Source organism: Pocillopora damicornis, chromosome 2 (assembly GCF_964200805.1).
Source record: "Pocillopora damicornis chromosome 2, jaPocDami1.2, whole genome shotgun sequence".
Lineage (NCBI taxonomy): Eukaryota > Metazoa > Cnidaria > Anthozoa > Scleractinia > Pocilloporidae > Pocillopora > Pocillopora damicornis.
Genome location: NC_142671.1, coordinates 15,389,880 through 15,409,087, shown reverse-complemented (window position 1 = coordinate 15,409,087; position 19,208 = coordinate 15,389,880). Strand labels below are relative to the sequence as shown.

Below are 19,208 nucleotides of genomic sequence, written 5' to 3'. Positions count from 1 at the left end.
TGCTTCAAAGAGAAGAGTCAGTCAGTCTAGAGCTGTTATGAAGATTTAACAGAATCAAATTTTTGGTGATAAATATTTTGAGTAAAGCAGTCTTCTCTAAAGTCAGATCACTATGCATTTGGCTATGGAAACTCCTTTTAGACTTGGAGGACAACTAAGAAGGCCAAACCAAGGCTATGCTCGTGATAATTTAAAAAAAACAACTTTACATTCTACATGCCTTTGAAACGTATACCTTCCAAGTCTAAGGCTCACAGGCGATCATGTACCTTCCCAAGCATTAAGAAGAATGAACCTTTGCAGCAAGTCTTGTTGCAAGATCACTACAATGGCGAAATGCCATTTTTCTATTCCTTAGAGGGAAGGAAAATCACTTTTGAAAGTATCAGAAGAACAACTGAAACATCTTTTAATCTTCATCACAGAACACAGAGTATGTCATAAGTAGCAGATGAAGTTGACATTCCTTGGTGTTAATTAGCCTGCACCTCATAACACTATCAAAACTAGTACTATTAAGTTTATGTAGCTTTTCTTTGATTGATTTCTTTGTTTTTACTTTTTATGGAGGCCTTTTGGTTATAACAGTGTGTACAGTCAGATGCCTTGTGTCACAGATATGCTCTAAATTATGTACTTCTGTAGATATCGTATTTTCTTACAGGGTACACAATATAGTAAACAAAGTGATTTTTGTCATAATTTATCTTTAAATTCACATAATTTAGGTCTTATTTATTGATCATTGCATGTGACTTTTTGTCTCAGGCCAAGTTGAGGGTCAACAGTTGGTGAAACTTGCCGCAGTAAACAGTCGACCCAAATCAGGCCAAGAGAGGAAGCAAAGTCCTGACCTGTTCTCACCATTGTAGAACTTGAACATAAACTCAGAAAGAAGGTAAATAATCTTGGAAAATTTTTTAGCAGAGTGTGTTCCATTAAATAGCATCATTACAATGTACATTTGATCAGGGTTACAGCTGATTTTTGTGTCAAGGTGAGTGGACATGGTTGCAGCCTTTTCCCTTATTGCAGCCTCTAATATTATATTTTAAAAATGTTAAAAATAATGTTGATAAGCATTCCAAAACTTTTTTTTTCCAATTTATTTACAGACACATTTTTAAGTTTATTTTATGTTGGGCTTTGTTTTTTTTTAAATTTTTGTTTGGTATTTTTTGACATCTGCTTTTAAACTGATAATCAAAACTGTGAGACAATTTTGGAATCTGATTAATCTGTGCTTTCTTTAGAATGCTATGTTGGGAGAGTAAAAATAAAAAAACTACTATTTTATTCCTTTTATAGATGTTAGAAAATCACAGCAATATTACTCGTGCTTTTGTGGCATTTGACAAGCGTGGGGATGGTTTTGTAACCTTAGATGAACTTAAAAGAGTTCTGTTCAACTTTGCCTTTCCAATGTCTGATAAACTGTTTGTGGAGCTGATGGACAGGTAATTGATAATAAGAGGAAAATATAAAGATTGATTTCACATGGAAAGAAAACCTGAATACAGATATACCAGATTAGAAAATTTCTACCTTTTTTCTGTTTTATTTTCTAGGTGTGGAATTCGTGCAAATCACAAGATACCTTATGAACAGTTTCTTGAAAAGTTCCAGTCACCAGTAACAAAAGGAAATGGACAGACTCTTCCTATCAAACCCAATCATAAGTATGTTAATCAATTAATTGCTAAGTGGCTTGTTTGAAGTTAACTTGCTTGATATTGCAGATGGCCAATCAAAGGCATCACAACAGGTGTATTAAACTTTTGTATTCTGGAAAATTTTCTTGCTGTTTCAGGTACAATCCAGTGCGCGAAGCAGAACAAATGCCAACCACAGATGACATATGGAAACTCCTCCATTCAAAGATCATGAACAGTTTCTCGTCCATCAAGCAAGCCTTTCTTGTTTTTGATGATGTAGGTGTACAATACATGATGCTTTTAACCCACTTCACCCTAACATCAGTATGCATAATCTCTACACTGTTTTCCAACTTTTCCCATAACACCAGTGTTGCCATCAAGAATTCACTCAGCAGTAAAGCACTTCTTCTTTCCTTTATTTATTTAACTTTGATTCTTGATTCAGGGTTGATACTGTTAGGAGTGACAGATGGTAGTCACCAATAGGAAACATGCCTGAAAATTTTTATATTGGGAGAGAGCTCTGCAACTTTCAATTGTGAAAGTCCCTCAGAGCACAAATACAATTATCTACAAATGTAGTCTAATTGGCTTTTCATGTGTTTCCTTTACAGAATAAAGATGGTCGTGTCACAAAACGTGACTTCAGGCGTGTCCTAGAAAGCTTCTGTTTCCGTATGAGTCAACAGCAGTTCCACGAGTTGATGGCCAAGATTGATCCTTACAACAAAGGCTATATTTCCTATCTAGATTTCCTGGACAGATTTGAACAAAGAGAAACAGAGGTGAGCAGCAGGGACTTCACATAATCAATTTGTTTTACCCTTCAAATCTGGATAGTTGACTGCAGCTGGTGTATCTTTAAATGCAGAAGCTACTGGATACATATAGAAAAAATTAACTACTGTGTGATTCCTTGCTGTTTTGGAAAAGTGGTTTCATAGTAGTGACTGTCTGAATCATTTGAGTTATGATTCTAATATGTTTTACAGATTTACCAAATAGCCACTCTGCAAAATTGAGGCAAGCTTGAAAGAAAAACAAGAGACCTGATGTCCCAAAGGTTTTAGCTTTAAGTCACAAAGTCTCATTCCAAAACCTGGTTGGGTCATAGTGTTGTGTTACTAAGAAAGACACTCTACATTCCTCCATATTGGGGTCTAAATGGGTCCTGGCAAACTGTGGGGAAACCTGATAAAATGCTAGGGGAAGGGGATAACCTTGCAGTCGACAGGTAACCCACACCATAGAGTAGCAGTACACTCATCTTAACTTCTTGTTACAAAGACCAGGATGAGCTCCAGATGTACTGGCCATGTGGCTCAAGTTTAGATCTTTTTCATACAGTGTATTTCAACATGTTTGTAACTGTTCCTTTTAGGGTGCACACCCTTGGCTGATGTCAGATCATTCACCAAAAAGTGTCTCCCCTCCAGCTGTCATGGCTTGGTCCACTGTAAGTTGGTGTTTAGTGTAATATATGAAACTATAGTTGTTGTCCAGTTTCTATCATTCTTCACTTTCCCATCTGAATTAACTGGGATAGTGTGCGAAGAAATGATTGGTTACAACACTATCGTCTTTTGTGTTGATAAATCTAGAGCAAATTCAAAAACGTGACGTCATTTACCCAAGCAATAAACCACACTTTAAAATTTCTGGTTGTGTCCTCGTGTACCGGCACACAAAAGAAGAAAACATTAACGAACTGCGTCATAACTCCATGTATGGTTATGAAAACAAAAGGAATTCCCTCGTGTACCGGTACACCAGGACAGCCCCAAATTTCTCGTGTTCTTCAAACATTCCGCTTGGATTTATACCTTGCGGAGTTGGGAAACTGAAAGAGACTGTGATCTACCGCTCATTTGGATAAGACAATTTGGAAGAAGGTGTAAGACAAGTTTATAATTATTAATTAAGTACAGGCTGGGTTTTTTTTTTACGTATAAACCTAAGTAAGTTACAAATTACATGCAAGTACTGATGTAGTCTGTTGAATCAAAACCCGAATGGTTTTGTCAGGTGGAAGACATCTTGCGCGCAAAGATTACAGATAACTGGAAAGCAATTGCCTCAGCATACCTTGGTGTTGACGGAGACAGAGATGGATCCATATCACGCGATGAACTGAGGCTACTGCTGGAAAAATACTGCCTTCCTGTCTCTGATGATCATTTTGAACTGTAAGGCACCATTTTATGTAAAGTTCGGATGATTGTAACTTTATTAAAACAGCACTGATTTAAGTGCAGATCGTTTGAGATGATATGTTGAGATGTATTCCGGTAGAATGCTGCATCTTGTGTGAATGCGTCCGATTTTTCCAGAGTCGATTGATAGGTCGAAGGTCGATGTTTGTTTCGTTGCGCATGCCCAGAAAGGGTGGCGGCACTTTCGAAACAACGCTTTTGCTCTAGAGATAGGTATCCAACAACTCTCGTTAACTAACAAAAATCGCACATAAGGAAGACTTTTTAACCAAGCGTCAAAAGATCAAGAAAGAAAACAAAAAACATAAACAAACGCGTTAACCAAAGAAACACTTTTACGTTTTGCGTTTCTCCCCTATCGGTTAGTTGAAGTAAGCATCACAAAGTGTCGTCATTGATTAATTTTGCCAGATTGTCACATTAAGTATGAAATAAAGTTTGGAATTGTGTAATCAAAATTAAATGTAACGCACTCTTACTGACATTCTTCAATTATTTTAGGATGTGGAGTCGGGTAGATGAAGATTCAAATGGAACTGTTGATTTTCAAGAATTTCTTGCTAAACTTGTAAGTACTCTTTCATTACAGACTAATAAAATTTTCTTTCGTTTTCAAAAGTTGTATGGCTCCATCTTATTCTTACAATCAAAATCCACTCGAATATATCACTTCAGGGTGTGGACATTGTTGGCGGGGACATCAACGGTTTAAGCACTAGAATTCATGATGAAAGTGAAGCGAAGGCTCAGTTTATGAAACAAGACCAGTCTACAAGGTAAGGAACTTCTCCTGATAAAGATATTATACGCCCTTTAGGAGTGGAATAATACTAACGAATTAAAGAAATTTTTGCATCGCGCTGTGATTGGTCCAAAAAAACTCATGTCGTTCTTTCAAGCAAACAGATGCAAAACCAAAACCATCACAACTCGGTCAATTGCGTTTTCCCGCGCTTTAGTGAGTTTGCTTGTTTTTACTTGGAGTTCTTATTGGCTCTTAGGATTTTTTTCCTTTCCTCTGATTGGCTGTTGGGATTACTTTGGTTTTGGTCTTACGACACTCTTTCGAAGGGCCATCTATGGCCGTCGGTGTGAAGTAAAATTAGCATTTTATATCGTTGGTAATGTTCGAAACGTGGTTACCGTGATGTTCTGTTCTGGTATGTTTCACCCAATTTATTATTATATTTACAGACTGGAACTTGCGGAAGAGAGAGCCCTGAACCTCACAGGCCAGAAAACTGCTAATGAATGCATGGAGATCCTTAAGGTACAACCAAAATATCTAAGTATTATTTCCAACAGTAACTAAATGACGAAAGACCAATTTCCAATTTACAGTCGCAATTTATCAGGTGTTGCTTCGGTTTGACCTCAAAAGGTTTTGTTTTTGGTGTAAAACTTGCCCCATCCTCTCAGCCACTCAGAGGCAATCGAGACTTAGTCACTCGAATTTTTTCCGCGTTAGGACGGTAGCATATGTTGACTAAGAATTTTCATTGGTTCCTGGGTATAGTCAGCGTAGTTTTGAGCGGCAGCTATGATCACTTTGCTTTTAACGGAGACTTAGAGGTAAAAGCCGTGTTCACTGTCACAGATTCTACAACCTGGAAATTCTTGAACCAAATTTAGACATATAGATAGTAATTTCTAATTGAGCTTGAACGAACCTAGGCTCGATTTCCGCCGCTCTCTCGTGTTTGGTCTTCGCTCTTCCCCAAGAAGCGGGTTGGGGATAAGAGCGCGGGTTCATTTTCACGAATGCCTGCCGGTAATCGAGCCTAGAACGAACCTGACTCCACCCACTGATCCACTTTGTCAAGCCGCTGACTCAGCATACATGTATTAATTGTCTTCCCAGGAGTACATCTCTCAAAGGTCACCAGACTTCCGAAAAACTTTTGTCAAATTTGACAACGATGGAGATGGAAAAATTTCGAGAAAAGAATTCCGATTGGTATGTACACGACAGCCAACATTTGAGATATTTTTAACTTAGCACTTCATGAAGTCCATTATAGGTTGTCTTTATTTCCATGAGGTTCAGTATTCAACGTGTCTATACCTTGAGTGTTGGTACATGATTCACACGTGTTCTGTTTGTTTTCTGGCAGATTTTAGACAGTCTGGGTTTATACATGACAGATGATCAGTTTCGCATTCTCAGTGCCAGGTAAGAATGTAAACATTTATTAACTAAGAGCACTTTTCAAATGAATTTTGAAAATTATCCAAACTTTCAGTGATTTATTTTTGTCTTTTCGCTCTTTGTACTAAATGACTTACACCATCCTCTTAACAGATCCAAAAACGAATCGTGACTGAGTCACTTGCATTTCCCCTTTTTACAAGCTATTTTGCTTACGCTTACCTCTGGTTCTCATTGGCTCGATCCCAAATACTGCTGTTTCGATCGGTCCTTCTAATTCCTTTGGTTTTTTTTTTAGTGCTTTTCCTTCACTCACTTGAGAAGCGGTCTTTACTTACTAGTTGAAAATTGTGCCAATTGCTCGGGAAACCTTGTCAAGTTGAAATTACAAGTATCTGTGTGATTAAGGCCAGCTGCAAGTAGATTGGAATAGTAGTTGTATTTGCTTAACTCGCTCTGTGATTGGTCCAGAAAACTCGCGCCACTTTCGTAATCAATCAGATGCAAAACTAAAACCAATCACGATTTGGTCACCCGCGTTTTCCTGCGCATCGAGCAGTTTGCTTATTCTTACGTGGAGTTCGTATCGGCTGTGTAAGATATTTCCCTTTCTTCTGATTGGCCTTTGTAATGACTATGGTCCTAAGACACTCAATCGAAAAGCGCTCTATATCGAAACTTCATGATTGCTTTTCAGATTGGGATTTCACAAAGGAAAGATTACATATATGGAATTTCTGGACCATTTTCAAGATCGACGGTCCTTTGGTGTCGGAGAAAAAGCACCCGAATACCCAAGTCACAGGTAGTAAAGGTTTTCAGAATGGTCATCACGTTTCTATTTTTTTTAAAAGTACGCACGTTACTCAATTTATCGGAATTTTGTTTTTGTCAGATACAACCTCCCGGTGCCTCCAGAAGAGTCGATGAAAGCAAGTGTAGTGGAGGCGAAACTGAGAAGCAAATTGCGGGAGAGCTTCCAGGTTACAAATTGTGATATATAGGGTTGAATTATCGCATGGATTATTCATTTTGAAAAAAAGAAAACATAGCAGACAAAGAGATGATTATGCTAAGTTTCCCATTTTGTGTAAATGCTCACGTTAGGCGAGAGTCAACTTGTTTAAAAAGTTGATACTGAACCTGTAGAAGAGATGTTGTGGGGTTAATAAGAAGGTGAAACATTCTGCTGAAATTATTTTTCCCTGTGGAATTCATGTTTGCGATGTAAAGTCATGACGGAAGTCGTAAGTTTTAAAACATAAGCTGTAAAGCAAGGACAGTAAAACCCACCCTACAAATGCTTTTTGCATCATGTGCTACGGTGTTCCCTCTACAAATTAGGATTGAATCAATAAAACATGTGTAGATCGTTGATCCACGCCTGGACAACTGAGGTCTTAGCATCAGCCTTTCAGTCCCTTCAAGAAGATATTAGGCTGTCACCTTTGCTATAACCTTATTGTGAAGCACAATTTTCCACATAGTCTGTAGAACAACTGAAGCAAAAAACTTCCTCTGGAAACAAAGGAGTGATAATCCAGAGATCAAAGATTCCTAGTCAACGGCTTGCGCACAACATTTTCCCCTTAGTACCAGCGGCTTTTGGGACCTACAAAAGCCCGAAACGGCTCTTTGCGACTTGAAACAACTTTCTGCCCCACAGCCTCTACATAAAACTATACTCTATATTTTCCTTTTCTCTAACAGGACCTACGTGCGGCGTTTCAGAAGATAGATTATGACCGGAATGGGCTGATTACCAGACCGGAATTCAGGCGCATTCTGGACTCTTTCATGTTCCTGTTATCAGACGAGGAGTTCGACAAGCTCATGTCAAATCTCGGAATACAGAAAGGAGCTAAATTGAATTACAGAGAATTCTTGAAACGGTTCGAGCATGTTGAGACTGTTGAAGAGGGACATCCATGGCTGTACTCTAACCACAGGTAACAGAAGCTGACTTCTTGGATATTTAGATTACGAAAAATTAGTCATACTTCGCTATGAAATCACCGGATCAATGTCAGTATCTGAGGAACGGCGCACCTACCCCTCCCCTAGCCCAACAACAGTCAACAATCAAAATCACCTTGTCATGGTCTCGCCCATTCATCATGTTTTCAGGCAAAGAACCCAATCAGCCAATCAAACGCTTTTATTTCTAGACGGTAACTGAAGCAGTGTCAGCTAACAAGCCTATGTAGCTGTGTTATTAAATATGAAAGTTTTTAAAATCGGAATAATGAAAGTAACCAAAGAAGTTAACATAAAAGAAAAGTGCTCAATATAAACGCAAAGTTATCGTCAATATTATAATCAGTGAAAAGTGAAAAAGCCTTCGCTCCGAGGCTTTATTCTAGTTTCAAAATTTAATATTACGTCAGTTAGGCGACTGTTGTAGGATCTTTTAAAGCTTTTTACGTCCTCGTTTGTAATTGAATCGTCTATGTGGTTCTTGCCAACAATGAAGTACATGTAATTTTGTTTATCACAATGTGGCTTTTTTTTTCAGCTTCAATGAAACACAGGATCTAAATTACTTGAGCGCCGAGCAAGCGGATGTCATCATCAGAAGGAAAGCCTGGGAGCAGAATGCAGACTTGTCAAAAGCTTTCTTGGCTTTCGACCGCGATGGAAACGGAATAGTTACTAAGAAGGAGCTTAGGAAAGTGCTCTATCACTTTCAGATCCCGGTCAGCAAAGAAGAATTCAAGAAATTGTGGGAAAAGTAAGTCGAAAACTTCTCGAAATATCCTTTTATATTCTAGAAAACCAGTCTTCAATTTATTGCTCGTATCTCACAACGTGCGTAACCCTTGTCAGGTATGACACTGATAGAAATGGCTATGTGGATCATCATGAATTCCTAGCCAAGTTAGGAGGGGAGATGGCGCCAGGTGATGTGCACGGACCAAGCACTCAGATAACTGAACAGAGCCAACAGGTTATGGAGAGTATGTACAGGAAACAACAGGTGCTAGTCCTTATAAATACTATTGTAACATAGTTTGTAGATTACAGTGGAGATAAAGTCAGTTACGCGAGAGTACTTTGATATCCTTATTGTACACGGTGATGAAGTGTTTGTATGCACTAAGGAGTATCAGTGAAGTGTACCTCCTGAGGAAACGCTACTGTTGTAAATGTGACTTCTAAGCAGTCTCGTTGGAGGAGTGTTACTTGCCATATTTTGTTATAGGGTGGGGCGTAAGGTATTCAATTTTTGGATACCTCGAGTATTGTCTCCCCATTTAGTCATTACGTAATGTTATCTATCTTGCTTTGTTAGGACATGCACATGGCTGCCACACTCAATCAAGCTCAGGCTGCTTCGTTCTTATCCGCAATTGAAGTTGAACAACAGCTGAGGTGAATTTGATTCCATCGATTAATTATTGTTACTAATTTTGTGTTCCTAAGAGTCGCAAGTATTGATGATGAGGAAAGGAGAATCCATATCGTGAGCAAAGTGCTCACCTCACCCCTCTTCCCCTCACAAACACTGTGGCCTGAGTCCGTTTCCAGTACCTAAGAGTCTCAACCTGTGGGTTTGGCTTGTTTTTATTTTCTATTATTACTCCGAGGGTTTCCCTCCATGTCCATAACTTTTCTGTTCTCCATCAATTCAGCTCGGTACTATTGGGCGAAGAAGCCTCCCATGTATGTACCGCTGCTTAATCTATTTATTTATATAAACTCATTGTCTTTGTTTCAGGGATCGTTTTCGTGACGGCTACGAAAGTTTGAGGAAAGCATTCGAGACAGTTGACAAAAACAAAGATGGTTACATATCGAGGAACGAACTGCAGAAAGTTCTGTTTGACTTTCACTACTTCCTGGATGATGTTCAACTCAATATTCTACTCGACAGGTTTGTATTAACCCTTTAATTCCCAAGATCTACATTCTCCCCCCTGGCTGCTACACGTTTCCTTGCTAATTAGTTACGAGAATTTGGTGTTAGATAAAGATAACATTTCCTACCTGATAAGTTTGAATATTCTCATTACCTGTTTAATCATCTGTGGGAGTTAAGGGATTGATAGTAGAGTTTCGTGGTGCGACGTGTGTGTAATTTTCTTTTGTTTGTTTATTTTTATTGTTGCTTTTATTTTCCCTCGTTCCGATTTTTGTCGACAAACTATGTACAGCTTTTCTCCTTTTTGTTTTTACGCTTTGTTAAGGTTTTTCTCTTGATAGCTTCGTTCGACGACTGTGTTGTCGGAACAGAAACGTGAAACTTGTGTTATTTTTATCAGCGTAGTTCTGTTGTTGACCAATACCGATTTCCACCACACGAACCACCAAAAATTTACTTTCCACACACAAACATTGAAAGCCAGTGGCGGTCTTGATTTTTACAATGTGATTACATCGTCAAGTCGAACAATTTTGAAATTGATGAAATCAACAACCTGTGAATGATGTTAGGAATGACATTAACTTCCGTTACAGCCATTGGAGAAAATTACATTCATCATTTCGACGAACGTGCTTTGAGATTTTGGGATTAAAAGTGTCCACCTGACCCTTCCTCTTTGGCTTACAAACATCCTGAGCTTAGGAGCCTCATGATTTTTCTTTTGTCAGGTGTGGTCTATCCGGGAAGAACAAGCTTTCTTACGAGAAGTTCCTGGGCGCGTTTCAAGACCAGAGGCTTACTGGGTATGGGCGCGTTACCTTGGATACACCTGGCAAAGTTTTCACGCCGGTGCTGTTTGAGAGACACGATTCACTTTCACCTGAAGCCGCCATTAACAGACTTAGGAACAAAATCGGCGAAAATCCTGAAACTATCGAAAGAGTAAGTCCCATCCTTCCCCCCACCTTGTGAAGTTCACTTCTGTCACTTTCAAATGTTGACTGTTTTTCGTATTCATTCTATGCTTTGATCTTTAGGCCTTCGCCGCGTTTGATCGAGAAGGAGTGGGACTGGTTTCTAAGGAAGACTTGCATCAAATAGTCAATGCGTTCTGTTTTGTGATGTCTGATAAACAATTTCAGGTAAAAAAAAATAATTCTGTTGTGAATCTATTACTTAACGTTTGAGTTTAATTCTCCTGTAGCAGAAATTTTCGCGGGTGCAATCCCAGAATTACTGGTTCTTATTTTGAAAGCAATTTACTTTTGGGTCAAATTGTGGGAAATTTTTAAGATACTTGCATGACAGATGAATTTTAACTCAGGTGAACCGCTCGAATTTCCATGTTCGGGGTAGTTTAATGTAGATCACTTTAGTTTGTTGAATCTACAGCTGAAACCTGCTCAACAGCTCAAGAGATTTCTTTATTCTCGTTGTATTCAAGAAGCTGTCATGTTTACTTTAGTTCAAAACTATTTGCTTAAGAAGGATTGTGTCATAAATCCGCTGTCAACTTCGCAGGCACTCATGAAGAAGGGAAACTTTGGAGAAGGAGACTTGATATCATACGATGATTTCCTGAAGAGCTTTCAGAAATCAGACGCCGAGGTGAGAACAACTGCGATTGTTTTCAGCTATAGAATTATGAAATGATGACTGCAACTTACAGTGAGAAGCGGTGAATCAGACCACAATCTATTTTGGACACTCGGTAGTTCTGAGTGGTTGGATAAATATCGAGGTTCTAAAAGAAAAAGAAAAAAGCTAATGATATGAAAGGACTCAGTTTATTCGTACCACATGAGGTTTTGCGTAATAACGAGGAGATCTTGATAACAAACGCGCTTTCACAACATCTATAAAATGCGCTGTCGATCTTTTCTTCACCCCTACTTTACTGCTTGTGCCAAAAGTGGTACCGATGATTGTCGCTTCTTCTACGCCGATACAATCATAATTCCCATGCCTTGTGTTTGTGGGTCCATTGCATGAAGTTTGAAGAGTCATTTTGCTTTTAAAAAAAAGGGGGAAAAAACGTTCTAAGCGTTCTTGTTCCCGTTACGTGCACAAAGTTAAGGTAAAATACTTCACTAAACATTTAAATTCTTGGCGACCTATTTAAAAGATTTAAAAATACGGTTTCGAGCATCTTAATCTTACGTATCTGCGGTTTAAGCGCGCTATCAGAAAGATCATTTAATGGCAAGACGTTTGTTTATTTCTTAGGCAACTCGCAAGTGGCTGGAGAATTTGTATCCCTCTTCTGAAAAACGCCAAAGAACGGCCGATAACTTCACCAAGCGGTCGCGTGTTATGACTGATGCCGACGTAGAGAAGAGAGTTCGAGAAGTTGTAGTGGCGCGATTCTACAGTCTTGCAAAGGTAAAGTGTTTTTTGTTTATCTCCCGTGACAATTGTCATTCTACAGTTGTCATTCTCTGAAGAAGAGTAATTTCAAGTAACCTACCAAGTTATTAAAGTAACGTCGCGAATTAAAGCCATGCATTACTTGGCGACGTTTTACCGGCTTTTAAAACCAAGAGATGTTGATGCTTATTCTTGGTTGTTGGTCTTGTTTGGTCGTTTCACTTGGATGTTTTGTCATATTTTGTTTAAAAGACTTGTGGTACTTTTTTTTTTTTAATAAACTTTTTCTTGTTGTTTTATTTTCAAACTGTCAGAATGTGTTTGTTTAACCTTAGCTATTTCTTTGTGTCCAGATGCACGGTTCTTAAGTCTGTGTACAATTTACAAAGAGCTTTTCAACGTTAAACAATGGATGATCATGAATGAAAGTGATCCTCGCAGTAATTTGCACTACTTAGGCAGTAGTGAAAATAAGGCCTGAAAAAAATTCAGGCCTGTACGGGATTTGAACCCATGACCTCTGCGATACCGGTGCAGCGCTCTACCAACTGAGCTAACAAGCCAACTGGGAGCTGGTCATGAAGTTGGTTCTAAATAAACCCGTGAAGTGATTGAATAAATGGTTAAGAATATATGAAAGTCATATATTTGAACTGCGGATAAAGACGTGAATGAAAGTGATCCTCGCAGTAATTTGCACTACTTAGGCAGTAGTGAAAAAAAAATCCCGTACAGGCCTGAATTTTTTTTTTCAGGCCTTATTTTCACTACTGCCTAAGTAGTGCAAATTACTGCGAGGATCACTTTCGTTCACGTCTTTATCCGCAGTTCAAATATATGACTTTCATATATTCTTAACCATTTAATGGATGATCACGTAACGATTTTCTTTTGAATTGATAAGGCCCTCACAGACGAAGACATTCACCACAGTGGGACAGTTAGCGCCAGTGCTCTTCATGAGATACTCAATCAACATGCCTTCCGTATGACAAGTGATCAGTTTAACCACATTTGGATGAAGCTTCCGAAAAACTCCGATGGTGCTGTAGATTATAGGGAGTTCTTGAAGATATTCTCTACAAGACCTGAAATAACACGAGCAGCGTCTGCAACACCACCTCATTCACGCGATAGAAGGGTAGGAAAATACACATTTTCTGAGTCCAAGAAATTTCTTTTTCCAACTGGGTCGCATTGTTTCTGCTGTGTTGCAAATTTTAGAGTAGCTAGGATAAATCCTTCGTCGTCTAAGCTCTTTTAACTCTTCTTTTATCTTAGGCCTTGAAAAGCAGAGAAAGAAATTAAACTCATTCATGATTTAAGAACAATGTAATTGTGTCTGTTTTAGGCATCATATGAGCCCGCAATGTCTCCAGTCCATACGCCTGTTAGGATCCCCTCACCTGAATCTTTGACCCCGCCCCTCTCAGCAAGTGACGTAGAGAGGAATATAAAAGACGCGGTGAGTATCATTGTTCGTCTAAGAAAATATGTTAAGGAGCTTTTTCCGAATCTTGACGTGTTACCAAAAGTACAATACTGAGATTTTTTTCTCATCAGATCTGTCGTCGGTGGCAGCAGATTCAGAAATCCTTCAGGAACATCGACAGTGGCAACAAGGGAACGGTGGATTTTGAACAACTTAAAGGTTGGTGCCACCCCAGTCGATCACACTGCACGAAGAACGCATTTATTTTTTATGTCACCATAATTTGTTCTGTAAAATCGAACAATTACCTTCAGTCTGTTTGGCATAGGAAACGATCCATTCTTAACCCTTTTACTCTCAAGAGTGACCAGGACAGAATTTCTAATACATCGCTACAATATCAAGCAGGCAAATGATGAGAATAAAGAAAATATCAATTAAGGAATTATCAGTTGATCCAATACCAATTTCTCCGCACTAGCATCACAAGAACTGTATTGCAGACAGTAAGGAGAATTGGTAATGAGATCTCGGGAGTGGATGGGTTAAAGAAATCAAAACATCAAGTCGTTCAAGACGACTAAGCAACTGCAATGGTTGTCTCCTCACTTTTTGTTCCATCCCCAAATTGATACCATTCCAAACCAAGCACGCGCTAGTAATGTTTTTTGTAAAATTGATAATTCTTGTTTCAGATGTCCTTTTGAAACACGACATTCATCTAAGCCCAACCGAGTTATTGTCTTTGTGGAGAAAACACAGCAGTGAAGAAAAAGGAGGGTAAGATATATTTCAGTATTTTTAAGTATATACATTTCAGCCAATTTAAATTACGGTCCTTTATTTTTTTCATGTTGGTTCAGAAACATTTCGAGTGTGGGAATTGCTTGTTCGAGTATTGGGTTTTGTCTCATCTCTGTTATTCTCATTTACTTTCAGAATTGTGTACAAAGATTTCATGCGGCATTTTGTATTAAATTTGAAATCTCAGGAGGGAAACTCTCTTACTAGACCCAAATTGCAGCCAAGCAGAATGCCGGTAAGTAGCTTACCTTTGCGTTGAAGAAAACTCTCAAATTCAGAAGATAGTGACAAAAAAGGCAAAGCGTCATTAATATACAATTTTCTTACTAGGCGTCTTCACCTTGTTTCAGTGCAATTCTAATAACGGAGGGTTTGGATAAGTAATTTAGAATAACAACCGCTCTTAATTGCCCATTTCCGAAAACTCATTTTCATACGAACGGTTGGGCACCAGGCCTCGTCTTGAAAAAGAGGCCAAATGTCTCATGTTAAAAAAAGAAGTCTCGACGACTTCATACAAGTTATCAATGTCAATTTGCGTCATCTCTGATACGATTTCGCTCCATAGTGAAAAGCTTGGTCGAAAGTAGTTTTATGTGAATGGTATACACTCTCTCGTGGATAGAGTTTTGATTGTCAGGTTAAACAGTTTAAATCATGATGTTGGCATAAATTCATTAAATCAAGGCATGATTTTATCGTCCCTTTCTTTTAGACAAGTCCAGGATACAGGAGTGACCGGTTAATCGAACTAATGGCCACTATTCGAGCACCAATAAGGCGTGAATGGAAGGAGATGAGGAGAGCATTCAGGGTAAGGCATATTACATCACAAGTCCTCGATATTTTGTCGTCATAATGTAATGAAATGGAATTAAACAAGCGAACGTGATTGCACCTGTAGACTCTTTCCCAGTCGCCAGGGTGTTTCGGTTCTCTAAAAACTAAGATTTTAGGTGATCATTTATTTTCCACTAGCACATTGCCGAGTTGCCTTTAATGTCTATTTTGTAACAGCCTTCGCCGGCCATGCATACATTCCGTAAGATTTAAAAGAGGAGTTGTCTTTAAGCGAATGGGTTGTGAAATAAGAGGGTTGCATTGGTCCGTGCAGTGTTTGGAGGGAGAACTATCAGTAAAACAGTTGTTGTTTTCTTCTCACTTGATTCTGACGGGTAACTCTGATGGAAATCCTAATTTCTGGTGGTGTTGCTGGAAGTAGTAATAATTCTTCTATCCTCCGCAGGGTCTTGACAAAAGTGGAAACGGAACTTGCTCACTTGTCGAGTTCAGACAGATGATGAGAAAATTCAAGGTCGACTTAAATGAAGAGGAGTTTTTCCACCTGTTTTCGTTTTACGATAAGAACATGACAGGAAGGATTTCTTACAATGATTTCCTTAGAGCTCATTTAGAGTAGGATGTTACACTTTAGAGAACTCTGTGCGATGTAATGAGCTGACGAACTTGAGAGAAATGTTGGCATCGTTTATGTTCAGTTGTTAATTTACACACGAGAAAAGGAATACTGTTCGTCCTTATCGAACACTGTACATATTTCAATCTGGTGAAGGAAAATTGAAATTCTGAATAATTTGTGATGTGGTGGTCAGGGCTTGTGAGGTGATGTAAGAATCTTAGCTATGAATCTCGATCGTATTTTTGATTAAAAGGTAGAGTGTCCTGCGTGCTTATATCTCAGAATTACAATTAAATTACTGTTTTACTGTTTAAGAAATCAATAAAGAAGATATGACCGTACGATAGAATTATTTTCAGAGCGTTGAAGACACAAGGCACTTATTGTTCTTCTTCAATAGAAGTTGATACTGAAGAAATGTAAAATGGTTTCCGTGTTTACATAGCCTGGTGTAAACACGCGGGAGGTTGGGAGAACACGAGATAAGCGTGAGTGTTTACTTCAGGCTATGTAAACACGGAAACCATTTTACATTTCTTTCATAAAATAACTAATGAAAGAGGAACGAAAACCGTGTTTACATACGCTCATGTAAAATGGTTTTATGGCCAATCAGAGCGCGCGTACTATTTACATTATCTTATAACAGATTTCTAAGTTCGCTTTCCATTGGAGTCTAATTTTGCCTCCAAATTCTTTTTCTATTTGCGCTCCCAAAATACGTTTTTGCTTTGCTTTCCAGAGTTCTAAGAATGCTTTCCCAAAGGAATCTCTACGTTTGTAGACTGCTTTCCTAAATTCGATCGAGAGGAGCTCTTTAAAATGGTGCATTCCCGAATCAGGTTGCAAAAAGGTTTTCCAGGCTTGAGTTATGATAAGCATTCCCAAAGTGTATATATCCCAGCTACGTTAGCTCGTTTAACGCGTCTGGTTTGCGTGTTTGAGGCTAAGGCCATACTTTGCAGCTTCCTTTCGACTATTACGCCCGCAAAAAGGGTGTGAAAGTGGAGCAATTTACAAACTTCCTTTGAACCAGTAGTGAAAGGGTGAATTTCAAAACGTTTTAGTGTGATCGAAAGACATTTTGTCAATTACGCTTTTCGAAGACGCTAACGTCACTGCGGTCTGTGCCTTTTAAAGAGAGGGAGGGAGGAGCCGGCAAAGGTAAGGCTATATTGTGGCCAAGCTCAAATTTGTCGTAAGTAGTGTGGGCGGAAATGGATCAGTGCTGCATTTTGAACTAAGGCCTTGAACTCACTACTACGTTTTCAAAAGTCTTCATACAGGCGAAAACGAAGCAAACTATTTCTGCCCACATCAGCGTGTTTTTTTTTTCCACACTGAAACGGCCGAAAACGATAAAACGAGGGGGACCTGGAATTTCGCCACCGTGAGAGCAATCACATCTGTTAATTTTTTTGTCATCGTTTTCAAAAGCCTCCGTTTTCACCTTTCCACACCAAAACGATGCGTTTTTCAAAAAAAATCCACTTTTGAAACCGTTTCCGAAAGTCTCTGTTTTCATCAATGTTTTCTGGATGCCCAGCGAAAACGCACCAAAAAGCATGCATTTTCAAACAAAAATGTAGTAGTGTAGTGTGGGCTTAAAATTTCGCCATTGAATCAATCTTACACACCCTGCTTGCAATTTGATAGCATAACAACTAAATATACCCTCAATTAGGGGCTGCCAAACCGTGCCTTTTTCACTGCTATACTGACTTGGCAAACGTTGGTTTTTTTCCGCAAACGTGCTAAATATATCTAAATACATGAAGCTTTTTATTAACCGAAGAAGAGGATTATGCAATCTTTCTTGTGCAGTTCTGCTATTTTCTCGTCCATGAAAGTTCTTTATCTATCTTCCTTCGAATAATTCAAATAAAACATCCCAATAACCTTGATCGTGGTTTAACAATCACAATCACTTTACATATTGACTAAAAAATTTCCTCTCGCTTGTATGGGACCAAGACAGAGCAAGCAGATTTTCAGATACATTGTTCTTGCTTGAGTTCGTCAAACCTGGAGTTGAGTGGATTTAAGAGAAACAAGAGAGTGATCTCTAAACAGTTGCTTGTATAATACATAATTTTAGACTAATTGTATGATTTATTTGTAACCTATCATAACTCGCTGCGATACGTTACCAAGATGCATTCCATCGTGAGGGAAACATTGGAAGTCTCGGTTTTGCAGAGTTGCTTGGTATTTCATGCGGTATTTCGGTTAAGAAATCCCATATTGAGGTTTGGCGATGATCTCAAACGCTGCGGCGTGCTTCGTTTGTGCCCTGGTGAACGGCCAAACAAAACTGTTTGTATTCTGTTAAACTTCCTGTCTTCCTCAGTAGGCCATTCTGCAAAACCGCTGATTTGTGTCGTCCTTGTTTGAACTAAATAATGTTAAGCAGAAAAACTCCATAAAATGTCAAACTTCAGAATCCGTAACCTGTGACTCACCGACAGAGAATGTACCGATTGCTGCCGCGCGGAAACTAAAGGGGTTTTCTTTTTGCTGCACATGTCGTGGGGGGGGGGGGGGGGGGGGAAAGACAGGGGGGTCAGAGTCTCCCGTAACACGTTCTCCCGCTTCCCGTACTTTTGTGCCCCTTTGCCTCCCGACTCCACCCTTCATTGCGCTGCTCCCGCGGATCAGGAATTCTATAATATAGTCTTTGACGAAATTTGACCTGAATGACCCTGAATCGCTTTCTTTGCTGGAGGTTTGTTTATTTGTAATTTCTCCAATTTAAAGGGAAAACTTTGTACACAAAAAAGAGTGCAATAACCCGAATGGAGGATGATGTGGCCACAAAACAATGACCACAGGAAAAAAATTCTATCCCGGTCTAAAAATTAAAGCTTAGACTGGACTGAGTTGGACTTATTTGTAACTTTTTACTTCATGAGATAATGACTTCAAATGAGCTCTTCGACCTCAAACATTTCTTGGTGCTTTATTGACTTGAAAAACATTTGATTTACTGTTTACAAATGTGCCTAATATTTTCTTGCAAAACGCTCGTGTTAAATGTAACATGTAAATGGTGCGTGAAGAGAAATCCTCAGAAATGAGCCCAGAAGATGAGAACCAAAGATCTATTTTTCCACCTTAATCATGGTGACTTATCGTGGTGTCTCTCTTTATGCATTACACAAAGACTTCTCACACTTCTTCACGTCACAGGTACCATCCGAACAATCCTTTACTGATTGCTTATAATACGCCCGGCTTGCGCACTGAAGTATATACGCGTAGCCTGGCATTTCTGCTATCATGCAGACAGGATCTTCTTGT

At 38.9% G+C, this 19,208-nt stretch overlaps 1 protein-coding gene across 1 annotated transcript; it reads left to right on the top strand.

The window, feature by feature from the left end:
• Positions 1 to 216: 216 nt before the first annotated feature.
• On the top strand, positions 217 to 16,249 carry LOC149050045 (EF-hand calcium-binding domain-containing protein 6-like). The gene is given in 32 exon segments (XM_089192041.1): positions 217 to 433; positions 769 to 851; positions 854 to 898; positions 1,309 to 1,457; positions 1,569 to 1,679; positions 1,811 to 1,931; positions 2,273 to 2,443; positions 3,040 to 3,114; positions 3,684 to 3,844; positions 4,373 to 4,439; positions 4,547 to 4,647; positions 5,066 to 5,141; positions 5,733 to 5,828; positions 5,986 to 6,044; positions 6,718 to 6,825; positions 6,916 to 7,003; positions 7,731 to 7,969; positions 8,536 to 8,751; positions 8,847 to 8,997; positions 9,313 to 9,392; positions 9,739 to 9,894; positions 10,614 to 10,827; positions 10,923 to 11,027; positions 11,407 to 11,493; positions 12,112 to 12,267; positions 13,157 to 13,393; positions 13,604 to 13,717; positions 13,816 to 13,903; positions 14,380 to 14,464; positions 14,624 to 14,723; positions 15,204 to 15,302; positions 15,735 to 16,249. Coding segments are annotated over 32 exon segments (4,029 nt in total). The 3' UTR covers positions 15,909 to 16,249.
• Positions 16,250 to 19,208: the final 2,959 nt, after the last annotated feature.